A 17728-nucleotide genomic window follows, 5' to 3' on the forward strand; every position below is an offset into this window, starting at 1 on the left:
AAATACGAAATAAAATTTGGAATTCAAAACACAGGGTTTTGGCAAAAAAAAAAAAAAAAAAAAAAAACTGTAAGACATGCAAGTCCAGGGCAAACGACGCATGGTTATGTCGCGCATATACTCCCGTACCTTTTACCACCCATAAAGTTTTATTTTCACGTTTCTTTTGTTCAGTTGCAACATTGGTTAGAGAGAATTTGTACATGTGCGCCATGAGAGAAAAAAATGCTAAGTGTTCAGAAAGATTAAAGTATTGATTGATGTGAAATTCTTCTTTTAATGTATGAAATCTGAGACAAAACATATAAACTGTTATAAGTGTAGGAAGATGAGTGCTTGTCATATTCATAACGTTTTACCTGTTTTAAAAACTTAAAATGCGCCGAAAACAGATTGGTGACAGTATACGTCCTGGTTGGTGGCCAATGTCTACCAGTTTTTTCGACTTCAGAGGGATTGTACAGATTAATGGGGTATCTGAAAGTCAAACAGGCAACTAACAATATTTGCACAAATAATCCTTATTATTCTACTTTTCGAGAATATGTGCTGAGAAAACATGATTTGTGAAAAAAAAACTAATAACGGCTTCTTCACTGCTCTAAAGCAGTAACTAACTAACTCAGAACAATGCTGTAACTTACAATTTATTCCATGTAAAGACATTTCTGACAAAGTACAGATTTTGTTGATTTTTTTTATTTCCTAGAATTAAGGCAGAGCTAAAAGGAAATAGATTTGAGACTGTAAATTCAGGGAAAACAAAAGCAACGGAGATAATGAAGGGGCTTTCAGGAAATTATCTAGTAATAGTAATTGATGCATAATTAACTGTTCAGTGCTTAATTCTTTCTAGTATAGTGCATTTCCCTAAGGTCAGATTTTAGAAATAAATAATAAAACTTATTTACAACTATTTTAAATTGTAGCACAAAATTATACTAACCAGCAAATAACAGTAAACGAATAGGGCGGTTCGTAAGACTTATCAACAGACTTGAAAGAGTTAAAGTATTAATTATTATCTGCGTATGAAAAAATGTTTTAGAGCTTATTTTCTATTAGCACTTTTTTATGGTGTTGGGAAATAAAAGTCAACAGAAAGTCTGGTCACAGAGAATATTTTAAAATCTCCAAATTTATATTCTGCTGCTAAAGAAATATTTTTCCAGGTTTTCATCTTTTCACAAATACCTACGACGTCAAATTTATATTAAATGCAGTACAATTTCCGTTGCATTTTTTCAGTCTACATTCCAAGGAAAAGACATACTTTCACGTGCTCGCTGCAAAATGGGCCAAAATGAGAATGAAGCAAAAGCCATTAAACCCTTTAAAAGCACCATTTAAGATATTCAGAAGCTTCTTTCTTTTGCTTTGGGACGTAAATTTTTTAAAGTCTAATCAGAAGTAATGTTTCATAGGATTGTTGACAAATCTATATAAGTGAAATTTACAATATGTTTCAAAGATTGTCTAATTTTTAAAAGATATTAAAAGCAATGGATATCAAAAATTGACGATTTCAATAAAGTAATACTTAATCAATTGTGATATTACTTCATTGAGAGTGTGCGTTGATTATTACCATGTGCCAATATGGAAAATAAAAAAAAATTCGTTGACGATCGTCTAGCAGAAGTAATTGTGTGAAAGCGTATCCTTCCGTTATTATACTATCATTTAAGGAATTTGGAGAGCGCCATCAACAACATTTCGGGAATACGTAGTTTTGTGAAAACATTTAAATTCGTATCTTTACTTGACTAGAACGATTTGGTGTGAAAACATTCCCGTACTTGTTTATTTGCTGTGTTCTAACTTAAGCACGAGATATCAAAATACACAAAGATTTGTGACTACCGAAAAAATTTCCAGATATTTGTTTGGTCCTTTTTCTTTTCAATACTTTTAGTCAATAACTGAAATAATATTTTGTTTAGTGTTAGTTTTTACTAATCAATTAATTACTACTTCTTACCATTTTTGCATTTAAACAGTTTTTTGTATTAATTTAATTGCTGATTAATAAATTATTTTATTAAAATATTTTTCATGTGAAGATAAACAAATTTTCAAAGAAATAATTAGAATTTTTTTTAAAAATTAGATTATTAAATTTAACTATGGATTTTAATTAAAAATTAGTCTCGGAATTAAATTTTTGTATCACTTTTCTAGCGTTTTTCTCACTAAATCACGAGGATTTAAATTGTTTTTATGAAATATAAAGTATCATGATGCGAAAGACCAAAATGCAATCTACCAACACTATCGCAGTCAATGGTAGATGAAAATAAAATTTTCACCTCGACAAACATCTCTTAATTAAAAATCCATCTGAATTTAAACTAAGACATTAAGCAAATTATAAAAGAATAACATGAGAAATTTATATTCGCTACAGTTTTTGCATTTAAAAATCTATTAAGATACGCAGTTCGTTAAATTGTTTTCCTTTAACAGTACGCAAGTTTTCCTTGAACATGGTTTTAGTTCCATCTTTAACACCCACGAAAACAAACAAACAAACAAAAATTATTTTAATCACACATTATAAGATTGTCTTCTAAGCCTTCAAGTTTTATCTGACACGTTACAATAATTTAGAATTAAGGAAGATTTTCTTTTGAAAGAGAGCCTGATTTATGAGTTACATTCATAAAAAAACTTTGCGTAACCGAACCAGCACATTTCCTTTATCGAACGTGTTTTCAACTCACATGATTTCCTTTTCATTCTTTTTGTCCTTTTAATTGAATTCTAAATTTTCTTGACTAAGTGCGGACTAACTTACACCCTTGTCTCAATTATTCAGAATTTCATTCAGTAGATATCGTTCAAAAAGTAATTAGAATAATATATCTCCGACCTTTTAAATTAGATAAATGTCTTTATTAATCATTTATTTCGAGATAGTTACCACAGCCCATTTTTTATTAGTTGTAATTTCTTCACGGATATTAAATTTTACTTTTAATAATTTTATATATAAGGGCAATGCCAAGATATAAGAAAAACCTATTTGTGCATTTTTAAAAAATTATATGTATTCTATTAAAACTAAAAATTAATTCGCATATCGCCTTATGGTTCGTTACTAATTATACGAAAAAATACTTTCTTAGAAACAAAATATTATCTGTTATTAGATAACAATTAATTGAATGTATTTCCTGATTTTTTTCAAACATTCTTAAATTGTTAACCAAATAAATATCCAGTCTTACACTTCTGGAATATGCGAAAGTTGTGGAACGAAATTTAAAAAAAATAACATAATTATATATTAGATAAAGTTATAAAAAATATTTTTGAGATCAGTTCGTATTTGAAATATAAGATGTGCAAATCAATCCAACTACTAACCCAAGTCATTAAGCAAACTAAAATAGATGGATTCTTAGGACGCCATTGAACATTGTAATTGGACACCTCACCTTAGTAGGCGACATCATATTTAACGTAAGTGAATTACTGAAGATGCTGCAGTTGTTATGTCGCAATTATTACTCTCATATAAAATAGTGTTTTTATCCTTCATGTTGTAATAATAAGTCAAAAACGAAAATTATCTCAGATATAAAGTCTGCGAATGAGAAATATGAAGCATGTCTGAAAGAAGTTCAACTCCCCATTTTATTATTAGATTGTATGAAATACTTGAAATGAAATTTTTTGATTTAGCTTCATAGAGGTCATACAATAGAAAAATGAAGTTTCTTAGAAACTGGTAGAATAAATGAAATTTAAGAACTTTTGAAAGATCCATGATTATTAAAATCGGGGATATTTTAAAAGGATTTTAAATTTGGGCCTTTCTCTTATATTCGAAAAACGAAGCAAAGTCGTTTATTGAAAATAAAGAACGGATTTGCCAAACACCATACTAATGGTTTGATCTAACAGTCGACTTTTATTATTTTCATGAAATGCTAACAAACCGTTCTTTGAATATAAACTGAATAATGGTGTTGAAATGGCTCATTAAAATTCAGGAAACAAAATTATTGTGAAGAAAAAAATAAACTAATTGGCCAGTTGATTGAATTTAATGGTACAGAAATCAAATCAAGCAATGATGAATGGATAAAATAAAGAAAAAGGTATACGATAGTTATAAACAGACACGTTTTCCTTTTTTCCCCAACAAAAATGGGCAATTTAGAAAATAAAGATTATGCATTCTGTTTCGATACTTTAATATTAAATTAATTAATTCTAAGTATAATCGAATGAAATTTTCTTTAAAGAATTAAATTCATGATACATTTACATTTATATGAAATGAAATTTTCTTCTCGTGAAAACAGCTTTCCTGATCATAGTTCAAATGAAGGGTAAGAGGCAACAAAGCATTTCTGCTTACTTGTTTCTTGCTCCAGTGATCTCTTTGATTGCATCATTAACTTAAGATTAGACATGTAAAAAGTTTTCTTAAAGCGAAGAAATCACACAGACGGGAACACGCAATGTTTGAAAAAAACATTTGAGATTCGTGCTTTCTTTAACACACTTTTCATTAAAATGCAATTTTCTCAAGTGAATAAAATTTTTCTTATTTGTAAAACAAGTCTTGAACAGTTAGAATCTCACATGCAATTGGAAACAAAGATGAATCTTACTGAATGATTTTACAACATGATTATCGGACAGTGCTTCTGATTCAACTTTTTAAAGAAAGGTTATTCTTATATCTTATGCTTCCAACACATTATCCAGAATATTATGTTAATTTTTAATTACTGTTTTGATTGATTACAAATACAAAATTAAATGGCTACCGTCAGTTATTTCACGGGATTTCATAATAGACGTTTCTTAATTGAAAATGAAAGCAGTAAAACAATGATGATTCCTGGTCGTATCTTAAAATTGGTTGTATATTTTCAATAAAATTCTTATTCATTCCCCCTGGCATAAAATTGTGAGCTTTAGGTGCGAATGCCTTCCTTGGCATTGGCAAATGAAAGTTTTGAAATAAAAATATTTGGCGTTAAATCTAGCATTTTTACTGAATCTGTATTTTGGAACGTCTTTTTCCGGTTGATTGAAACTCGAATTACATACAGAGCTACAGTTGAAATTACACGATCACATACCGAATTTTGCATATTTAAGGCATCGCGTTTATGAGTTATAGCATTTACATACAAACAAAAGGAACGATCTACAGACGGTCAACTCTTTGGCAGATTTGGTTCGAAATTCTCTAAGAGTCTACACTTTAGGTACTAAAGTTATATAACGAATTTTTATCTATGTAGTGCTTTACATTTCCTAGTTATCGAGTTGACTTGTACTCGAACAGCCAGCCAGACAGACAGACTCATTTTACATTGATATTCTTCAATATTTGAAAGAAATCTAAAAATTTAATGTAAAATTCATATATAAAATTTCATCTGTCTAGCTCAAAGCGTTCTTGAGTTATCGTGTTCGCAGACAGACGGACATAATGTCAAAAAATGTGTTTTTTGAACTCAGAGAGGTCTGAAATGTAGAGATTCCGCTGAAATCTCGAGCTAGTATGTTTTTAAAGATTAGATTATTTTCTGTATACTTTGTTAACGAGAAACAAATAAATCAGTTACACTTAAACAAAAGCAAAAAAAAAAAAAAAAGGCTTCAAAATATGTCAAATATTTATCCCTTTTTTCGCTTTACAGTAGAGCATCAGGCCAGTCACGAAACAAGTCGATTTTAGGAATAATAAACGACAGAAATTTATTATCTTCTAACATGAAATACATTTTCATAAAGTTTGCGTTTTTCTCTCATTTGTTGAGAAATTATTCTTAAGGATTGAGTTGCCTTTGAAACAACTACAGAAAAATATTTCCCACGAGCTTACATCTTGACCTAATTTCTGAATTCCTATCTCTTCTGAGGTAAAAGAGATAAGGATTCTGCTGTATTCAGGCATATTTTTATTCGATTAAAACTTACGTAATCCATTGTGCGATTTCCAACTGAAGTTGGCAATATGGGGAAGAAGGAGAGATGTATCATTGCACCCAATCAATCCTGGAAACGACTGAAATAATTCAAAAATTAATTTGTATACTGAATTGCGGCAATCAATATTGCATGGTGTGAATATAGCGGCAATCAATATTGCATGGTGTGAATATAGTGGTAATCAGTATTGCATGGTCTATATTTGAAGTGAAAGTTGTTTACTTTCGAGAAGCCTTTTATTTTCTCGTGTACGAAATGTAGAGAAAATATTGTAATCGCCAAAAAATTCGAATTCGAGTTTTTGACGAACTTTTAGGTTTCAGACTTTCTGAATTCGAAAAACATATTTTTGGCATTATGTCTAACTGCCTGTGAACGCAATATTTAAAAATGATTTGAGCCAGACGAATGAAACTTGGTACACAAACTTAAGACCAAGATCTAAATTTCTATCAAATTTTGTACTAAACCAACTCAGAAAAAATCTGTTTGTATGGCTACCCAAATACAAGGGAATTTGATAATTTGAAAACGTGGATCTAGATAAATAAAATTAGATCAAAGGTTTAAATTGTAAAATGTAGATTCTAATAAAATTTAAGCCAAAGGGTTGACCATAAGTTCGGTCTGTATTTCTGCATGCATGTGAGCGCAATAACTCATTGACGCAATGAATTAAATAAATGAAATTTGTCATGTGATCTTTTGAGTACAACTGTAGTTCCGAGTCACATTTTGATTACAATCTGCCGGGAAACAAAAACGTCCGAAATACATATTCGTACGATAGATTTCGATAAAATGTTGGGTACAAGCTAAAGATGAGTATTTTGGTAACTAATATTTGCCAATGCCATGCGAAGCATTCGCGTCCTTAATCTAGGTCCTAAATTTTGTGCGGGGGTGGAGGAGAGCGATACCAACTTTATTGGAGAGTATGCGAAAAAAATTCCGAGACCACTCATTGTGGCGCTAGCTTCATGAGCCAGTTAACAGGCGCTAGGCAATGGCGATCGCTTTTGTCAAGTGGTTATGTTACCAGGCTACGGAGCCAAGCGCCGCAGGTTCGATCCTCGCTTAGGCAATTGCCACATTTCTCTGGCATTTTGTAGCTCTACGACTCACAGAAACATGTGTAACATAAACATGTTCATCCTTGGTTTAATCACTTTAACCTTCTACGAACTGTCAGCTTGAATTTTCGCTACTATTTATTTCTACAATTATTATTTTGAAAAATGTAAAAACGTATGAAAAACAACAAAAACAAAAACCTGAGTGGAAGTGGTCTCATCATAAGTAGATTAGTGATCCCCTCCTAGCATAAAATTGCTGATCATGGGCAAGGCAGTGTAAGTCACGAGTCCTCAGATTTTTATTTCCAGAGTTCCGCACATGAGCAGCGTTACAGCATAGGGAAGAAAGTCGAATATGTATTGTACATAAATATTTCTTTATGGATCGATTTAAACCCCAATTTCACAAAGAACTGCACTTTTAATAAAAAAGATCAGATATAAAATTTCATTTATTTAAGTCATTCTGTTTTTTGAATTATAGCCTTTACATATCTGAATGTGCAGATCAACAAAGCTTACAAATCTGATTCAAAATTTGGTACGGATCTTCACTTTAAATGCCAAAACTGTATGCCAAATTTTATACATATAGATCTTTAAGTTTGTAGTTATCGTATTCACTTGTACACTGGCAGATAGACTGATGAACTACTTCTAAAAAGATTGTTCTAACTTTGATAATAATCTACATATTTTGTATAAAAATCCCGTACCAAATTTCATGCGTCAAACTTAAATTTTTTTTTGAGACAGATGTATATATAAAACCAAAAAATTATTTTTCAGACAACCGTACTTACAATACAATATGTTCTGTTTGTATATTTGGTGTACTGGAAAGTAATTTGGAGTACGTACAAATAAACTTTCGAGGAGCAATTTTTTTTTATGAAATTGTATTTAATTAAAATATGCCATATAAAATTCAGTACTAATCTAAAGTTTGAATTTTTAAATCTTCAATCTTCATTCGAACAAATAACAATATATTTCAAGATAACTCAGATGTTCCAACTCGCATCAGCCTTTAAAGAAAATTATTTTTATTGCATATTATTTTACTTTATCATTTAGTTTGAAGATAAAAATATATGTATTGATTTTACTAAGACAAGCATAAAAATCAATATGTTTCTGAAAAAATGATTCAATTGAAAAATGTACGCATAGTTACGGATGCTACATTATACTTTAGTTTTTTTTTATTTAATAAAACTGCCTTTTAATTAAAATGATTAAATTATTTAATTAGATGGTTAAATAATATAATATAGCACGCATTTTTTTTCATACAACATTAAATTAGAAGAATTTTAATAAGTTATTCCATGTTGTTTCCGCATATTTTCAAAAAGACAAAACATCAGTTAATTACCCCCAAATCTGTCACTGCAATAAATGTTCGCTAGGAAAGTCTTCGCTTTCAAGTAAAAAATATTCATTTAGTATCAAGTTTACCGAAAAGAAAATTAAACAGACTTTAAAATCCTCGAAAAACTAATTCTTGAAGACCCTTCATTGATATTCTTCTCTCGATCGTTCTGTTGTTGATTCTGGTGCATAGTTTATGGTAATTAAGTCTCGAATTCCAAGAATTTATAATTGAAGCGATTTTCTCTAAAATGTCAAGATACCTGATACCTCTTCTGTGCTGTAACCGCATGGAGCGCTGCAGGCTTTAGCCTCTTATCGTTCACTAACTCCATACTTTCGCTAAGAAAGTGTCATGAATTAACCATGCTGTTCAAAATCTTTATGGTAAGTTGTACTGTATTAGTACTGCTGAAGTATTAATATATTTCCCTCTGTTTATTTGAGAGAATTGAAATTAAAAGTTTTTAATGACATGTAAATTTTAATATTTTATCCCTCTTATTTTAATTTTTGAACATGAAATATGGAATAGCTATGGATTATTTTTCTTTTGAACTGACGCATTATTTTGATGCAGAAATGTAGAAAAATATATTGCAATGGTCTTTTTGATGTAGAACCAACCTGCTTATAAAATGATGATAAAAATTGCGACTACCCTGCTATTTGTTAATCGAGCATTGTTTTATAAAATATAAAGCGAAATTTGTAACATGTATCCTATTGTAGTTAATTCTAAAAATACGATTTCCATATAACATCATGCAGAAATAGTGTAATTTAAATAAAACATGGCATTACTACATCGTTCCTAATGCTTAATTCAATATAACATGGAAAAAAACCCGTGTTACAGAAGGCTAGTCTATTTTTTAATGGTAGATATTTGTAGAGGAAATAGATATAAAGCTGTCTGATGTTCTTTAATATTGTTCTAAATTCTTGAAAGCAGATTTTTTTAAGAACTAAACTGATAACTTTTAAATCTAGAAAAATTACATATGAATGAAAAGAAATTATTATTGGATCTGATAATTTAATTTACACGCCATAGGGAATATATTCACAGGATTATTAATAGTAGTGATAGTATTGACAGTGGCTTTGAACCGTAGAATCGTGAATAGAGAGTAAATATCCTATTCTCTATTTTACCACAGCGGTTTAAAGTGCGAATGCTTGTGCCATGATAAAATTCAGTGATCTTCAGTCTCATTTCCTTTCTTCTAGATGTCTTCATGTTCAGGCAATTTTTTAGTGCAAAGCTTAAATAGGACAGTTTTAAACCAATAATTTCTTTTATAATTTGTATTATAGGTATAGATATGTGTACGGAAGTGCTATGTCATTGCATCCAAAGTATCATTGAATAACTTTTGAAAGATTTATTTCTTATCAAATAATTTTATTATTTCGATTTAAACCTTGAATAATATTCACCTTTTACTTGAATGAGTATTTTTTCTTACAGATTGAGTTCATCATAATTTCAATCCATTTCGTTCCTTCCGTTTTGCTTATTTCAGGTAAAGTAAAAAAAATAAAAAAAATCATTTCTTTATTTATCTTTATGAAAGAAAGTAATTTTTTTACTTATTGATCCTTTTTACTAAAATTTTTTTCTCATAGTTTAAAATGAAATGCAGAATTTCCACTTTAAATGCTTGATAACAATATTTCTCCTATAACTGCAGATTGTGAAAATGTCACCAAAAGGCTGGAACAATTTGATAAAGAGTTCCAATCCATGTGGTGGCTCCGTCAGTCAGCAGACTGGAACTACAGCACCAATGTTTCTAAAGCGACAACATCTGCTCGTCAATTTGCATCCGTACTTTACAGCGACTGGATGAAAGATTGGAAATTATGGGCTAGACAGCTAAGTTGTGAAGATCTTCCATCTGATGAAAAACAGATCGTTAAAATCATGGCATCTGGTGTGGTTTTTATGAACTCTTATAATGCCAGGTAAAAGAAATGACTCCTTATTATAAATAAAAATCATTATGGGTATATATGCATGCATGCTTCACATCTTCTAAACGACTGATCCGATTTCAACTAAATTTTGCAGATTAATTTTTTAATTCAAGATAAAGAATTCTGTCAACTTTTCGAAGTGCAAAAGTTAATTAATTAGAATTTAATCGAAATTTTGCCGTTTTTATGCAATAACTTCCAAACAAATAATGCTACAAAAATATTTTAATATTGCCTTGAAAGTCAACATTTCACTTTTTCAATTATATCAATTTCATTTTTTCATGACATTTCTTTCGGTTGTTATTAATTTGTTGTTGTAAATCAGTTGTTAATGTTAACCTTGAATAACTCTGCCATTATTTGTTAAATCTCTGTTTTATTTTAATGTATATATTTTTTCCAGATTTTCATTTTTTAAATATAATTCTACAATGCTTAAATATGAACATAAGTCTGTAACTAAAGCGAGGAAAGAAACGTAAAGCCATTGTGAACAAATGAAACAGATGCACGTCGATAGTATCTGCTTCAAGCTGTAAGAAATCAACCAATAATTTGCCTTTTTCCACAGAAATTTCGGGGGAAATTGATCCTAAAAAGTTTACATACCCATTAACTTAAAAAAATTACTTTTTTCAGCGATAACGATTTCATTTTTGAGCAATTTTTCTTTCAAACTTTATTAATTCTTTAGAAATTTTAACGCAGATGATTTTGAAATAAGGAAATTTGTAAGTAGACACTATTTTTCTGGATATCGTTAAAACTTTAAAATATTTTTTCACTATTATTTAAAATTTCTCTTTAATTTAAATACAAAGCTTAGAAAAAGACTTTTATATTAGGATATTTTATACCAAAGGAATTAAAAACATTGCACAAGAAAGAATTTTAACTCCTGGTAATCCCAGATATAATAATTCCTTAAGTGCAATGCTTTTGGCATTTCATATTAATTTGAAAAAATTAAACTGCTTTGAGGCGATGGCATTAGTAACCAAATTACATCAATTTGAGAAAAATTTACCTTTTTCAATGGAAGTTTTATTTGATTAAGTTAAATAGAATTAAAAAGACAATGAAATTCTTTAAAGATATTATAAATATAAGGTAATAAATATAGAATTGCATATTTCCCATTTAAATTTCTTTATTCATTTGTTTTTCTCTCTTATCTTCTAGCATTTAAAAAAGTGCAGCTGTCACAATAAATATGCGAATGTTTAAACTTCTGTAAATTTATTGTTCAAAGTTATAAAATGCGGTCCATTTTGGCATCTTGCTCACATGACTCGGGTAAAAATACCATGTCGCTTTAATTTTGGAATCTGTGACCGTCCTTGCTGAAGAAAAAAAAATGGCATTATTGAAATGTTAAATTTACGTTTATTATTTGTCTTATTAGCATGACAAAAGAGAAAGCAAATACTTCAGCATATATTTTAGGTTTATTAGTAATGTTCAAAAATTTCTTTTCTTAGATTGATTACAGAGTTGAAATCCTATTTAACGGAAATATACACCTCAGCAAACATAGCACTTCCAGAACTAAATGGAACTGCCCAAGGCGAAAGTGAAGTCATATCTCTTGTAGAACATCTTCGAAACCCAGATATCTTGAAAAAAGTTTGGAAATCTTGGCGAAAACAAGTCGGAGAGAAGGGAAAATCTTCTTTTTTGCAACTTATGCAGCTCACGAATAAAGAAGCCCAAGAAAACGGTAAAGACTTTAAAAATAATCTTCAATGATTTATTTTCACGTGTAAGTAGAACTTATTTTGTTAACAGTAAATTTACTTACTAAATCTTAAAAAATCGACGTGCTTATTATTTAAAAACGTAGTCGGTTTGAAATTTTGGTTCAGGCATTTTGAGGTAGGAAAGGAGAATATAAATTATTTTCCATTAGAGAAATAATTCCAAACTTCATAAGAAAAATTTCCTTCATATTTTTTCATTAAAAAACAGAGAACATTTTGATGCATATGAAAGAAAAAGAAATCTCTTTTGTGATGCTTACGTTGGGAAAAAAATGAATGTATAAGATTTTTCTAGCATAAGAAAAATGAACAACTTTCAATTTCTCAGATATAATTTTTTCTTTAAATCTTAAAAAATATGCTTAGAAGCAAGCTAAATTGAAGATAGTCTTTTTCATAGGAAAGCTCTCAAACACTTGTTATTTAGATATTGAATATTGTTCAATTGATTATCACAGAAAAAAATATTTTGTAATTATATTTTGAGAAATCACATTTTAATAGAAAATTCTTTTAAGATATTTTCACCTTTATTTTATTAATATAAATATATTGTTCTTATAGCTTGTAAATATAAATATCTAAATACATTATAAATATATGTATAAACTGCCATCTGTTATATTCAATTTTAATGCTATTTATATTTTTAGATATGGTTGATAATTATCAGTAAAATCCCATCCTTAAAATAATTTATATAGCACTTACATGAAATTTTTGCATTTATTTTCTTCTGTTTTCAATAATTTTGTCATTTCTATTACTCCAAAATATTAATAGGAAAGATATTTATATTTAAAAGTCTTCAAAATTGATGTCATTTGTAAAGATTAGATTAAATCTTTTTTTAAAATATTAAGTCATGTTTTAATAAATCGTCTTGAAAGTATTTTAAATAAATATGGTCGATTTTCATAATATTTTTTAATACAATGCTCTTGAATTTAGCTATCATTAAGCAAGTATTATTAGACTTTTGACACTCCTTTATACATCTTACATTTACAAATGTCTTACTTCTAAAATTTAACATATGATAGAGAAAGAGTAGATATAAAGGTAGATATTAATGCGCAAAAAAATTTACAAATTTTCTTCTTATCTAAAATGTGATTTCTGTGTGATAATATGATTTTTCTGATTGTGATTATTTTATAAAACGGTACAAAGAATGAAAAAAATAGGGAAAAAAAGAGTGTAGTGTTTGTTTCAGCACAAAGATGTTGTAAAGAATTGAATCAAATTTTTGTATAACAATAACTGATGGCATTTAAACAATATTTACGCAGAAAGTATCGTTTATATTACAAGTGTATCACACGCACCATAATAAGCCGCTTATTTTCTTTTATTAAGATTCACTCCCATACTTAAAATACATGAGGGTTATTTAAAGGTAATGTTGATAATTTGAAATGCCAGGTGACGAGAATAACACTTTGAAACGGCATTTCACTTTTTAAATTGGTTGATGCGAAGACGTTTCACTCATGATGACAGATGTGAAGATCACCAAAATACACATAAGTGCAGTTTTCGCGGAATCAAGTCTTGATCTAATAATTCTCTAACTGACATTTATATCGATATTCGGCTATAAACCCATCACATCTTTTTGAGACAAGTGGAAAAATGGCTCTAGGCAATTCGATGTAAGTATACCACACTGAATTTAATTTCTGGAACTCTATAACTCATTTACACAAAGGTAATAGAAATAATTTTACAGTAGGAGCTGACGCAGAAAAAAAATATTAGATGTTCATTTAATAGATTAATTATTAATCTTACATTTCAGAAGACAACAAACTTATACTATACTTAACATGCATAATGCATATAACATATTAATGAAAAATGAATTAGTGAGACCAATTAACATAAATACTCAATCTTGACCTTTCTTAAAAAATGCAGAAATCCACTGAAAAGATGTATCTAAATTTGTAATGAAAGGGGGGAAATAGTTATAATTTTGCTAATTCAATAAATTCTAGAAATTCTACATTATACGCTCAACAATGAATATACACGACAGATTTTAAGTTGTTTTCATTCATTCAGTTAACGTTCATTCAAAACGTTCAGTTATCCGCTTTTGAAACGGGTGAAATTCGAAACCGACAGGCGTTCGTCAAATTCAGATAAAACTAAACGTGAGATAAAAGATTAAGAGCAGCAAACCCACTTGCGCTAGCATTCAGCCTAAATCTGTCACTCTTGTCACGTTTAGGTTTAGCGTGGAGTGAAATGAATATCAACAATTTGCGAGTTTGAAAAATCTTTTTGGTGATCAGCATTTCTTTTCGGATGACTGTCAAAAACACGTGGCTTTCATCATCAGAGAACTTCATCAACAGAGCAGAGTAGAGAGTTTCAAATGTTCATAAAAGCATATGTCTTATTTTGAAAAATGTTTCTACACTGTAAAAAAAAGAAAGATATATGCGTAATTTTTACAAAAGTTATTAACTTAGACTGCAAATTTCACAAAAGCAAACTGAAAAACATAGATATCCCGATATCATGAAAGCAGCTATTAATAATATTTTTTAAATTCAAATGATATTAGCAGAAATGTTACATATCTCTTTACTCCAAAAGTGAGCTGTAATAGTAAATTCAAAACACATTCTTCAAATCAATGATTAGTAAGTCAATAATATACTCTATTATTTCATTTGAGGTAAAGTAGTTGAAATATCTTTAGTTAGAAAATTTTAAGGATTTTTTTATAAATAAACGTAGAAAATGTTAATTGATTTTTTTCTTATGATCTGTTGATTTTAAACCCATTTCTTAGGCATAAAAGAAACGAATAATGCACTTTCTTACTGTATTCAACTTGTTTTCAATTAAAAAATTGTTGTGATAAATTATTGATTAGACGAATATTAACAGCTAAATAAGAGGTCTTTTAGAAATCAAAACAAATACTATTTTTAATTAAACAGATTTCTTCGGTAATTACTTCTTATTTCATATTTAATAACAATTCAAGAGTCCATTCGACTGTAAAAGGAGTTAAAACATTGATTAGCATTCTTTTTTTTATGTTAAGCTAAAACTATATTGGGACGGTGCTCTTGATTTTGAATACATTCAAATGGCGAGCTTGACATCTAAGATCGTACTGTTCTCTAAAATTTCACTCCACACAAACGCCATTGATGAAAGATTTAAGTTGCATTAGGCCTCTACACCCTACAGAAACCTGAAGCAGAAATCTTTGCACTTGATCAACGTTGGCTTAGCAGCGATCGGTTGAACCAGCAGTTTGAAGAAGGGAACGTATCCCCAAACTGTTTTCTTGTGGAAATAAAAAATAAACAAATAAATAAATAAAAAAAAATCCTCTTCTAATTTCTTATTTTTTATAACATTTTTGTATCAGATTATTTACATCAGTGGTTTACTTATTGATTTTCGTCCTTTTTTAGCAACTTGCAATGGATGCCCGTACGATACCATACGTTTCCTGCTTCTATACGTGTTTCAATTTAATGTCTCCAGTTCTGTTCTAGAAACTACTGATTCAATTGTACAAGGTGTTTACATTTCTATGTCGTATACTGATGCATTCCTTTTATATTAGAAGTTGGTTAGCTTGTCAAACCTTTATGAAAAAATTAAAAACTTTCCAAATTTTCAGAACTTTTTCAAAAGTATTTTTATTTATTATTTAAATTATTCATTATATTGATTAAGAGAAAAATGCTCTAAGCATAAAAAATTTGTAAATGAAAATATACATATTGGTAAAAATATATATTAACAATATATATTTATACATACTGTGGATTTCTCTATTGCGTTGTATACCAATCTATGCATTTTGATCTTCATTTAGACTTTGAAAAAATTGAGTATAACCAAAAATATTTAATTAAGGCTTTTTAAAATCATTTACTTTAATAAATAGGAATTTATACTGAATGAAGTTTTGTAAGATTTATTCTGAAACAATTATTTCTTTTTTATTATTATTATTCTTTTAAAGAGGATATATTCATGTATAATAGATATTTTAATAAATATTTATAGAATGGTTATAAAATTGCATTTTTCTATTTATCCAGTTCTTACATGAAATTCAAATATTTTACAAAATATAATCTGTTGTGGTGGCGTCCACGCTGTGAAATATGATGATGATTGGTATTTACTTAATTATTTTTCTTTTACTACTTTGAATAATCCACAGATGATTGTTTCAGAAGCTGTAACTTTAAATGGTAAAAAATGAGATTCTTCTTCTTTTCAGGTTATACTGATATTGGTGAAACTTGGAAAGAAGAATTAGGCTTGGACGACGTGATATCAGAAGTTTTAGTTCTATGGGACGAAGTAAAGGATTTTTACAAGGAACTACATGCATACGTAAAACACAAATTACGTTTATATTACGGAGATAAGCATGTTGGAGTTAATCCTTGGATTCCTGCACATTTATTAGTTAAGTAATTAATGCCTTTGTTTCAGTTAGTTTTTATGATTATTTTAAAACTGATGGTATTTAGTTCAGAATTTTAATATATTGCAGGATTGTTTATCCAATGATCAAATCTATTTCGCATGAGTAAAAATTATTAATAACTCATATTCTTTCTAATAAGTCAAGTAAGCCATTCTAATAAGTCAAGTGGTAACACAAGAGGAAGTGCTACAATATTTCATCTGGGGAAAATAATGCAATTAATTAAAAAAATCTATACACCATGCACTTTTATTTAAAAAATGATTTCAAATAAAATATCCCCCAGTATCGAGTTTTTATTATAATTACAAAATTAAAGCATTTCAAAATATTATTATCTTTGTGCATCTGAAGCAGTCGAATGGAAGAACACTTTTCTCCAAACAACAAACAAAGTATTACGAAAGCTTTCTTTGTCTTTGAATACTATCTTAATTATAATTTCCATTCATTATTGAAAAATCTATTTTGATGTCATAACTTCATCTTTAAAGTGAAAATTAACTATATTTAACATCTGCTGTGGTAAAATCAGCATTTAGGCTCTCTGTTTCATCAGAATTGTTTCAACAAAAAAAGCCTAAGGAATCTTTAGTGTTAAATGGAATTTAAGGGTGACTAAAAAGAATGTGGAGAAAAGGTGCTGACTTTCTAAAGTGATACAACAAAATGGTATAATAATATTTAAAGTAACATTTCGCATAAAAGATGTTTGTATACTCCACAAAGAGCACTATAAAAGAGAGATTGTAATATACAACAAGATATACAGTTTTTACAATAATATAAACGGTCGCAATTCATTTAGAGCTGAAAGTATAGTATGCAAAGTAAATCAAATGCTGAAACAACGTCATTAAATATTGTTCATAATTACTTTTAATGAATTAATTATTTTTTTATGTTATTATTTCTTTTAAAAAGAGTTTTAATAAATTATCGTGACTTTTGGGTTAACAGAAGTCGTTGGATCAATCTATCCTACGATTAATTTTCAGCGAAAAATTCAGCACAGTATTAGACTAACTTTAAGGATCGAAAGTCTTGCAGAGTTTCGTGGGCTGATAGTGGTTTCTCTTCTGACTCCTCTT

General features: G+C 28.8%; 1 protein-coding gene across 1 annotated transcript; it reads left to right on the forward strand.

Annotated features, from left to right (window-relative positions):
- The first annotated feature begins 8729 nt into the window (after window positions 1-8729).
- On the forward strand, window positions 8730-16624 carry LOC129959190 (angiotensin-converting enzyme-like). Its single transcript, XM_056072013.1, has 5 exons — window positions 8730-8798; window positions 9886-9940; window positions 10109-10382; window positions 11879-12117; window positions 16425-16624. The coding sequence occupies exons 1-5, from the start codon at window positions 8778-8780 to the stop codon at window positions 16622-16624; spliced, it is 789 nt and encodes a 262-aa protein (XP_055927988.1). The 5' UTR covers window positions 8730-8777.
- Window positions 16625-17728: the final 1104 nt, after the last annotated feature.

This window comes from Argiope bruennichi, chromosome X1 (assembly GCF_947563725.1).
Source record: "Argiope bruennichi chromosome X1, qqArgBrue1.1, whole genome shotgun sequence".
Classification (NCBI taxonomy): domain Eukaryota; kingdom Metazoa; phylum Arthropoda; class Arachnida; order Araneae; family Araneidae; genus Argiope; species Argiope bruennichi.